We start from the raw sequence: 11,202 nt of genomic DNA, 5'->3' as shown, positions 1-11,202 counted from the left end.
TGCTTTCTAGTTAATCTTCATCTGCTAATTAAATGTGAAAACGTTTATGGAAAACACTGCATATAGAAGTGAAAAAAAAATGATATTTGTGCCTTTTCCACACGGGTATGCATGTGTTAGTCTACCATAGCAGTTGTACAGTTGTCTATATCATTCGTAGCTCTGAATATTACACGATGTGTGTTAGAAATAGTTTGTTTATCTCATTTTTGAACTAAAAGAGTAAAAAGCGTAATGCCAGTGCAGAGTTACGTGTAAAAGGGAGAATTTTCTTTGAGCTTTTTTTTGACCTACTGGCGCAACCGTCGACATATGATGTTCCTGGCTATTTTTATAATGAGAGTCTACGTAGTCTATTATAACATGATCGTTTGTACACTAACCATGGAACTACTGAAACTCGCGCCTGTGCCTCCAGAATTAGCTAGTCTGTTATACCGCACTAACCCCCACCACCACCCCCCAATGGATACAATTTTAACAATGATTTTGCTGTGTTGTGTTATGATATACATACATCTACCGCCAGGCGCGCTGTATTTATTCCATTCCCATGCTTTAACTCTTAATATCTTGATGATTAACGTCTATGTAACATAAATACTTAGCGAGCTTCGTTTTTCCTGATTTTGTAGCTTTTCACCTCAACACCTCGTCATCTGGCGCTCATGGTGTCTTCATTCCATCAAGAAATCATATCATCCTACACAAGGAAAGAGTCTTGGGTTAACTAAATTCCTCCCTTCCCCGCTCATAGGAAGTTAGGCAGTACATGACCTATGGTTTTATCATTTACGATTCCGCCAGAAAATCATGCTTTATAAGGTTTTTCTGCCCAACACAGGAGTTTAAAGCCCAGGCTTGCTGCTTTTAGAACCTCACCGGTGGAGAGTTATAAATTATACACATTTATTTGGTGGGTGTTTTACGAAGCACTCAACAATGTTTCACTTATACGACCATCCGCATGTTGCTGTAGCCCATTCCGCGTTCATGTACGAACGGAGAGGAAGCCAGCATGAGCTGGACTTGGCGTTCTTTATATCAGAGACTATAAAATCAGCCGTCAGTATGCTTAAAGCTAAAAGAGTAAGGAAAACCATCCCTCCTGAGAAGTTACACATCAAGTAGTGTGTGGAATCTGTATTAGAGAGAGGGCAACACCAACCCTCCCGAGAAGCTACACACCATGTAATGTGTGAACCCGGTATTATGGAAAGGGGAAAACCAGCTCTCCCGAGAAGTTACACACCATGTAATGTGTGGACCCGGTATTAGAGAAAGCAAAACCATCTCTCCTGAGAAGACACACATCAGGTAATGTGTGGACCCGGTATTAAAGAGAGGAAAACCATTTTTCCAGAAAAGTCACACATAACGTACAATGTGTGGAAATGGCATTAGAGAGGGAAAGCCATCTCTCCTGAGAAGTTACACATCAGATAATCAGGTAATGTGTGAACCCGGTATTAGAGAGAGGGGAAAACCAGCTCTCCGGAGAAGACACACATCAGGTCAAGTGTGGACCAAGTGTCAGAGAGTCAGGAAACCTATCACACCTGAGAAGACACACATCAGGAAATATCCGCACAAGGTATCAGACAGACAGGAAACCCATCACAGCTTAAAAGATACACATCATATAACATACGGACAAGGTGTCACACAGAGGAAACCACCCACACCTAAATAGATACACATCAGATCATATACCGACAAGTTATCAGACAGAGAGGAAACCAGCACTACTGAGAAGATACCCATCAGGTAGCTTGAACATGTTGATTGTGAAATTGGTATATGTATATCTTAGTGTAAAAATGCTACATAGCCTGCATGATTTTTCTGTAGGTATTACTACATCTCATTGACAGTGTAATTCAACCATTCAAACGACGGCTACACATTACACAATCACTTATTTTTATTAAGCATACGTTTCAGAAGTGTGAACACAAAAGGCAGATAATGGCAAAACATCACCGAATCATACATGAACACAACAACAACTCACATCAAAATAACAGCAAGCTGATAAAATGGTGCAGTGACCTCATAATATTGACCACAGGTTGTCTTAGCAACAGTACTGGGGATAAAGCCACTTCCTCAAGTAAATCAGCAACACGCCAGACTTTCACATTTGCAAAGTTCAGAGATCAAAGAAGCCAGACTTTCACATTTGCAAAGTTCAGAGATCAAAGAAATCAAAGATGATTTGGCAGCTGATTTTACATAGATACATTGTTGTGTGTTTTACTGAAAATACATGTATGGGAACTCAAAAACACCCAGACAAAGTCACAGAAGACAACAGAAGCCCTTTGGATACATGATTTGAGCTGCACATCAAGTTGGAGACCAAAGCTGGTTTTGGAGGTTAAACCTAAAGAGAGGATTAAGCATGAGTTGGTCTGCAGCTCTGGGTGAAGTTAATTAAACCTAAGAAGGAGGCAGCCCATGTTGTAGTTATTCATACATGTATGCAATAAAAGAGAACCAACGTTAATACATGTACAAGAAAAATTGATTACATTTATAAAAGAAAAAGTGTGGACAGGATCTGAATTTAAAAAACAAATGAAAAGTGATGTAATAATGATACTTTAATTATTTTATCAAGCTAAGGACATGCAAGCAAGAAAAAAAAATATATTCTGAATAAACCGCAACATAATCAATGTTTTTAGAAACTATGTATTAGAAAATATCACAATGTGGGCCTAATGCTTACAGGACAGTGAATACAATAATACATGTCACATGTCATATCACAGCACTTAAATGTAAAATTCATTTAAAGGAAAAAAAGTCATATCCATAAAATATACCTGTGGTATCCTTCCTTATATTTCGAATCCTAATTATTCAACCTTCCTAATATTGCTTACCCTAATTTTTTCAACCTTCCTCATGTAGCTTACTATAAACCCTTCAACCTCTTCAGCCACCTCTTTAACCGACAATTTGAAATATTGTCAGAGAACTACAGAGTGTAGATAAATAATTGGCACAGTTTTATGAAGCTTACGTCTTGAGTGACACAAACAAATCATTTTAACATCACTTTCATAATAAATATATGCACAGATTCCAGTAAACACTTTTAGAGGCTAAAAAGGTACATCAGTACATCATAAAAATAAGTGTTTTTAAACACAGTTTTATAACAGTTTGGATTAATGCCACCTGGTATTTATTCATCAAAAAACTGTTTGGTAACTAAGACATAAGTGTTTATTATAGAAAACATGTCAGATGTTTACATAGTAATGTGGTAGATGTATTCAATAAACACAAATAGCCCACTAAAATGTCACTGTGTTTAGACTGAAGAAAAAAATCTGATAAACAGCTTAAAATGTTTACTATTGTTAACATATGAGACACACAAACTATACCCAGATCATGACAAAGTGTTAAGAACGCCAATGTTTGAATAAACTAAGTTGAAAAACAGAGAAACATACAGAAAACGAGAAACTTACAGCTGACAACGGCATCCTAAAAGCAGTCCTTGTTCAGCATGGGATTAACCTCATCATGGAGACAAAATAGGGTCGGTCAATAGGGATTTTTTGTATATTCTGCGTAATGAAACTTCTATTATAAGAAAAACACCCTTTCAGGTAGGCCCTTTATTGGAGGGCTGGTTGGATTGCACTCACTTTAATTAAATAATGGCCCACAGGTTATGTTTTTCTCTCATTTTTATCCGAAACTTACATCCAAGTTACATAACACAACCAAGATGACTACATGTAGCTTATCCAACCAACCTGTTCTAGCCCAATCTGCATCTGAGGTCAAGTGCCAAAAGCTCTACCAGTACTCATCCATGTGATCTTTTTCTTTGTTGTCGCCAGTTATGTAATACCTTTCAGCCAGGTAATCATTCTCAAACCCATTACAAATTATGGTTTATTTCTCTCAACAAACATCGCTAGTATCATTCAAAATAGAATTGTCTTGTGTAACGTGCTGCAACAACAACGTGAGTCTGATCTGATCTTTTTCGACGATTTAATCTGAAATCACTCCTCAGTTATGACATACCGGCCCGATCATGGTAAGAAAAATAATCCTTTATACCCTCAGTCGCTTTCTCACAAATCTCAATTACTAAAACTGAAACTACCCAGTCATTATCTACATGTATTTTGTCTGGAAGAAACCGGACACAGATGTTCAGGACAAGTCAGACAGACTGTGTACAACTACACCAAGCTGTAAGCTTGTGACAGATTACTGAATTAGCCACACTGCTGACATTAACTAAAACATTTATACCCAAAAATTTGTTCAAAGAGACATAATTAACCACTCTATTTGAAACAAATTATAATATGATGGAAAAGATGTAATGAATAATTACCCGATGGTCAGGAAGTGCTTATCATATCACAGAGAACTTGAGGCAGAGTTGCAGAGTCACCCGTTACCAGACGAGCAGTCATAGACACAGATCCAGACCAGACATAAAACCCAACCCATGGCACGAGAGGCTCTGTGACGACTACACCACTGACAGTGTACATTACCTGGTTGTTGTCACAGTCCAGGACTGTCAGTGACTGGTCATCACAGTCCAGGTACACACCCAGGTGATGAGGTCGTGTGTAACGTCTCCAGTGTCGATAGTCAGGTTTGACCTCACCTCCACAGTCACTATAACACCAGACCTCATCACCACGGTACACCACCCCAATGTACCAGGTGTTACGGCCAGGGTCTAGCCTCCCCCTCACACCACAGCTCTCCTGTGTCACTCCTACAGCACAGCCACAGCCATGTGAATGGGTGTTGTGCACCTCCCAGTAGTACCTGCCCGTCTGGTAACTCCCGTCTGTCACAGCTCTCCCATACCACTCCTTGGACAAGCCCTCAGCCTTTACCACTGAGCCGCCGTCAGTGATTCTCAGCTTTCTGTCGTCTGTCTCTGTGAATATCAGTGTCGGCTCTGCAAAAACACAACAGAAGCATCATAAACAACAGCAAACCATAAACACACGCTGTAAGACTGAGGTGTAAATACCTGTACACATATCGTGGTTTTACTTTCTGAACACACTCTCTGGGAATAAAATCACACATATTGCTGACACGAATGTAATTTATACACATCATTTTCAGCCGGTTTGAAAGAGATGAGCTTCGACAAGAACTGGACCCATCACAAAATGACGGGTACGACATAGACCAAGTACTAAGTTAAAATACAGACTTTTAGTGCTCTAATTTGTTTGAAACTTATCACCTACAACAAGAATAATACCTTCCTCTATCCGACACATGATTTTAGTTGTCAGTTATGGCACATTTAAGCACACAATTCACTGTGAAGCCGTAGTACGCCTGATGGCATTCGTGGAGTAACAAGCTATGGAAGTTGGATGTGTAGTAAGGGAGGTAACTCGCCACACATAACTTGCCAAGTGACTTTCTTTGGCACAATACCCCAAAGTCTATTTAATCTACCAGAATTATTAGTAGTAATCAAGTATAGGATTACATTTTTTGCAGTAATTTACAAAACGAAAACTGTTAAATATTTGAACATTAAAAAAATGGCCTATATATATATATATATATATATATATATATATATATATATAGGCCCCCTATGTCTTCTTGTCTTCATAGAACGTCCGCTTCGGGACCGGTAGGTCCAGGATCAATCCTTGAACGAGTCACACCTAAGACTTTAAAAGAGGAAGTTGTAACTTCCTCGCTTGGCGTTCAGCATGAAGGGGATAGTCAGCGATTGGTTGACCCGTATCAGTATAATGGCTCGGGCGGGGCGTCTTACTTGCCTTCGGTAAGTCGTCTCAGTGAAGCAGCACTAGATAAAAGAGCGGTGCAAATCCGTCCTGCAACAAGGAGGCACATTACACGTACATGCACCCTAAGGATTCCTTCGTTGTCATATGACTGAAGAATTGTTGAGTACGACGTTAAACCCCAAGCACTCACTCACTCAAGCACTCTGTACACCTCACATTTGTTTGTGTCTTATGTACACATCCTACTGTACACCTCACATTAGTTTGTGTTTTCTATAAACACCCTACGGTATACCTCACATTAGTCTGTGTCTTCTGTAAACACCCTACTGTATACCTCACATTAGTCTGTGTCTTCTGTTCACACCCTACTGTACACCTCACATTAGTTTGTGTTTTCTGTACACACCCTACTGTATACCTCACATTAGTGTGTGTCCTCTGTGCACACTGTATTGTATGCCTTACATTAGTGTGCATCTTCTGTGCACACCCTACTGTATGTCTCACATTATCACATTAGTTTATATTCTTTGTGCACACCTCAGTATATATCCCACATTGGTTTGTATCTGTTTTGGCTCACATTAGTTTGTCTTTTCTGTGCCCACACTAACGCATACCTCAAATTAGTTTGTGTCTGTTCTGAGCATCTTAATTAATGCCGGAAATAATTTTATGTTTGTGCACACCCTAATGCATACCTTACATTAGTTTGTGTCTTCTGTGTACACCCTATTGTACACTGCATTACTCTGTGTCTTTTGCCCACACCCTACTGTAAGCCTGACATCAGTTTCTCTTTTGTTCACACCCTAATGTACACCTCACACTATCTTCGCTCTTTGTAAACTCTTCTCATTCTTGTTACTCTTGGAAAACTGTTCTTTTTCTGGGTGCGCCCCGCTTTGTTACAGCTCATATCGGTTTGTTTTCTTCTTAATATCGTCTGTTTTGCACACACACAGCTGTGGGCCTTCCCTACATTGCATTTGTGTCTTTGATGCACATACTAGTGTAAACCCTAAAGCCATTTATGTCCTTTGAGCACACCCTGCTGTATACCTTTTATACATATAAGAACCTACTTGTAACATGTAAGGGTGACATTTGTCCACCGACTGCTGCTTCTAAGTCCTGACGTTCTTGCACTGTCTCTTTTACAGTCACCTGTCTAGGAACAACTTGGTCATGTTGTATAGAATCTAGAAGTTTCTTTCTGCTGACCTCATGTTTCTCCAGATCTACTCTTATCTCATTCAGCTGGTCATCAGTTCTGTGAGAAGAGAAGAGAAAACAAAGAGACACAGTCGTGTGGTAATCCTGTGTACCACACAGTTATGAAAATGTCATGATATACCTAGCACGTTAGGTCTGATTTGTCTGAGCAAATGTATGTTTGAACACTAGATATATTTTACACTTATGTGTATGTTTTGAACAACTACAGTGCTGGTACTCAGTGTTACAGAAACACATCTGCTGACAATAGTCATGTGCACATGTATAACAAACCTTGAGAGGTATAATATATTTATACATACGTTTTGATGAAGTCCGAGGAAACCTGTCAACAAACACATTTGAGCATACATATGAAATCATGTAACAATGATAACCGAAACAAAGATTCCTTACCTACCCTATTCCCTCTAAAATCTGGGGAACCTGGCCTGCTCATTTTAGCTAATATATATATGTAATCCTGGCAGCATATTTATGAAAACAATAGCCTATAAAAAAATTTAGGTTTGAATGAAATATACTTGTGCATGTTTAACATCGCAAACAAACAAATACCTCAAACACAGTAAATGCTATCATATTTTGTGTGTTACAAGCTTGTGAAAGTAGCCGTTGTGTTAATGGCTTATCAACAATGGGTCTGAACTTTCTGATCCAGGTAAATCAACTGTTTTGGGCTACAAAACTCAAAACAGGAGCAGGCATCATCATCCGGATGACTGAAAACTGGGACAACATATTGAGCCAAAACTTGATGGTTTGTTTGATATAGATGTTTTATGTTGTTCTCAAAATATTTTTCTTATATGATGGCGTTCAGCATTGTGGTTTGAGGAAACTGGGCAGAGCCCGGGGGGACATCAAATGAGATATGGTTGTCTATATACGGTTTGTACCTTGGCTAATTTATTGTTTCAAACACTGATAAGGACTTTATTACTGTTCGTATTCACACGTCGTTTTCGAAAAACATCAAACAACGTACTCTTTTTTAATATTACATATACAGGATTGTCGTGTTGTTTATTAGTCTAATTGCACAGCGGTAATGTTTATGGGTCGAAAAACAGACAGCGACCAGAGAGAACCACTGAACAAAGCAAAGCAGTTTGAACCCTGGAAATAAAAATTCACTAGACCTGGCAGCATGAGATGGATTTGAACACCTCATCACGGTTCATTAGTGTCATTGTATGAGGCCCGTCACAGGTTCAATAATGTGACAATGGTAAATGAGATGCCTCTGTGTACGTACACAACATACATATCACATTTGTTTACAATTGAGCGGTCAGAACCAAGATATCTACAGCCCATACATGTAAGAAAACTTTATATGTTCTCTGAAGCTGACAAATAATTGACATGTTGTCTTGTGTGGTTAGTTGAAGTATTTACCTGGAGTTGAGGCTGTTGAACCAATGGTAAAAACTATGCATGTTTGACTTACTTGTAAAAACTCGACGTCCATTGACGCTACTAAATCCTTGGAAGCCTGTACTATCCTCTCCATTTTTTGAGCCTGTAGCTGGAAATGTTTGAGTATAGCGCTACACTCTACACTCCACTGTGAATAGCGGGTTTCTATGCCATCTAAGGACCGCTGTTTCCAGGCTTGTAAGGCTTCCAAGGCTGCACAATAAGCCCTTTCTACCTCTTCAATGTGAAGTTCCTTGTTTTCCTGCAAAACAGAAACAACATTTATTACCTCATCCAAACTATTGCGGGTGTGTTCAAGAAATTATACATGCCTGTGTAACAGAGTGGAATATAAGCACCACACAAATGGGTCAACAATGTACTTTCTGGCTGGAGGGAATTTTCCTTTAATGTAGTGGCGTACATACACATGTAAGTGTCGACTCAGAAACGTTGTTGGTTCAACATCACAAATGGTGCACCGGGCAGGGTGAGATGGTGCAGCCTATATGTTGTGGAGACCACCAGTGGTTGGTTCAAACACAAACTCTAAACCCAATCGCATATGTGGAGTAGGTATATACAATATAGATATTATGACAGCGTATGATCGGCGATGATGTATCTACTGGAGTTGCCTGAGGGGGGCATATCGCGCGTGTGTCACTAAGAAGAAAGTCATAATTATGATATGATAGTCTGGTTAGATAAACCAGAAAGAGGTAAATAGACTCGTCCCTCATGCAAATGAACTCCTGCAGTAGTACGTGGATTACCATGTTTAAGTTCTTGTTAAAAGTTGTCGCTGTTCGGGTTTAACTGTTCAATTGAAAATGTACATATATCATATGAGACAAAATAGAGATTTATCTAGCCTAGATAATTGACAGCTGTATGTTTCCTGGATTTGTGAATGATAGCAATAGTCTAGATACTCAAAACGAGTCACCAAGTATGCAATAAATCACATGTTGACCAAGTGTCATCAAAAATACCAACCAGTATCTTATTGTGCAGCCTCGAAACTCCTGACAGTGATTCTTTAGTTTCTTTTAGCACTTTCTCCAGTTCACCACTCTTTTTCAAAACAGCTGGCTGTAATGAAAACAACGCTACATTACAAAATCCGCCTTCCAAACGACTTACAGTACAGGACAAACAGCCCCATTCTTCACTATAGATTAAAGACTTTGGGTCAACATATAGTTCCAAGTCATGATATATTTAGTTTGATTATCGACTTATATACTAGCATGGTACACGATTTGGAGAGTGATTTTAAGTCATTCGCTTAGAATATTTCTTGTGTCTTTCTCACACCATTTATAACTGTTTACTACAGTTCTCTTTGCTCCTCTTTCTCAAGATAATCTTGTACTTTGTACAATTTCTTAGTTTTTTCAAGGTTCGTGTCAATTGTTGATTTGGGAATTGACCTTACTATTAATGACACAGAACATCAATTTTGGTCGATGGCTGATATACGAATGTCTTTTTCGCATTACCTTGTCATTCTCAGCTGCAGATGGTATATCTTGCACAGCGTGTTTCGGATGGTCAACCACACACCCCATACAGATCACCATCCGGCATGGGATACAGTACATGCCAAATGGCTGACCATGTCTCGCGCATGACGCTTGCTGAGTTGATTGTTCATCCCTGCTGCTGGTCTGTCGCTGTGAGGTTTCCTGAGAGAGGTACTCCAGGGAGGAAATCAACCGGTGACGTTTCATAGCCCCCCTCATGGGATGAAGAGTAGCCAGACAGTCTTTACAATACAGTAAACAACAGTCGGTACAAAACTTGACAGCTTTAGCCTGATTATCCTCCTCACACAGAGAACAATATGGGGTGTGATCCTCAAACTTCACAGCAGAAGAGAACCTCTCCACTATTTCTGCCAGATGAAAGTTGTGAGGCAGACCAGCCACACCTTCTCTCCCCAGACTGGTTGGTGTCCGACATACAGGGCATGAGATCAGCTGGTGAACACCCTCACTCCCCGTGGAAGCCTCATCTGTCTGTCCAGGTTTAGACTTGTCAGCATACACACCAATACACTCCGTGCAAAAACTATGCTGACAAGGTAACGTTACTGGTTTGCGGAATGTTTCCACACATATCGGACATGTGAGGACTGCTTCACGATTTTCCTTGCTATCAGCCATTACACCCTCGGTTTTTCACTGAAATAAAACCAGCAAATTACTTAAACTGGTACCAATACAGATCCTCCATTAACGAAAATATAAAATTTCAACACAGTACACCGTCTCCATCTGCAGTTCAGTGCATATTCCTCTCTTCCAACAACATATGGGGTACAGTATTTTTTGTCGCTATTGCTGAAGAAGCATTGCTATACATGTTACATGAGAGTTTGAGCGCCTCGCTTCCCTGAGTGGAAATAACTGCTCAGTTAGACATTTGACGATTCTAGCATTTATTATGTATAAGAGACAATTTTTTACAGCTCCACCCATGAATAGCAGATTTGTGTGTAAAAATAACAGTCTGCTGATTTAAAGGTAAGACCAGCCAAATTGCAAACATCTTCAACAGAAATGGTGGGACTTCAGGTATAAGATAATTGGTTCAAACATCTGGACTATAATGGCAGTGATGGATGCATGACCCTATATGATAATCGGATCAAAAGTCTGGAGGACAGTGGCACGGAAAGGAGCTTAACTGTACATGATAATGGAGTTAAACGTCTGGACTACGGTGGTAGTCAGTAGAGCAGAACACT

The 11,202-nt window shown here is 39.6% G+C and overlaps 1 protein-coding gene across 1 annotated transcript; it reads right to left on the bottom strand.

The window, feature by feature from the left end:
- Positions 1-4,382: 4,382 nt before the first annotated feature.
- On the bottom strand, positions 4,383-10,618 carry LOC135462491 (E3 ubiquitin-protein ligase Trim36-like). Its single transcript, XM_064739717.1, has 6 exons — positions 9,953-10,618; positions 9,447-9,542; positions 8,479-8,709; positions 7,328-7,350; positions 6,872-7,059; positions 4,383-4,960 (listed from the first exon to the last, which is right to left on the bottom strand). The coding sequence occupies exons 1-6, from the start codon at positions 10,616-10,618 to the stop codon at positions 4,383-4,385; spliced, it is 1,782 nt and encodes a 593-aa protein (XP_064595787.1).
- Positions 10,619-11,202: the final 584 nt, after the last annotated feature.

Source organism: Liolophura sinensis, chromosome 2 (genome assembly GCF_032854445.1).
Source record: "Liolophura sinensis isolate JHLJ2023 chromosome 2, CUHK_Ljap_v2, whole genome shotgun sequence".
NCBI lineage: Eukaryota > Metazoa > Mollusca > Polyplacophora > Chitonida > Chitonidae > Liolophura > Liolophura sinensis.
This window is presented reverse-complemented; position numbering and strand designations above follow the sequence as displayed.

What these genes read in the sequence shown, in the direction of transcription:
- LOC135462491 (XM_064739717.1), bottom strand. Translation starts at nt 10,618, where the DNA reads ATGGCTGATAGCAAGGAAAATCGTGAAGCAGTCCTCACATGTCCGATA. An exon ending in GGCTGCACAATAAGATACTG is followed by an intron (nt 8,710 to 9,446) that starts GTTGGTATTTTT and finishes TCTGTTTTGCAG; the next exon opens with GAAAACAAGGAACTTCACAT. An exon ending in TCCTCGGACTTCATCAAAAC is followed by an intron (nt 7,060 to 7,327) that starts GTATGTATAAAT and finishes CTCTTCTCACAG; the next exon opens with AACTGATGACCAGCTGAATG.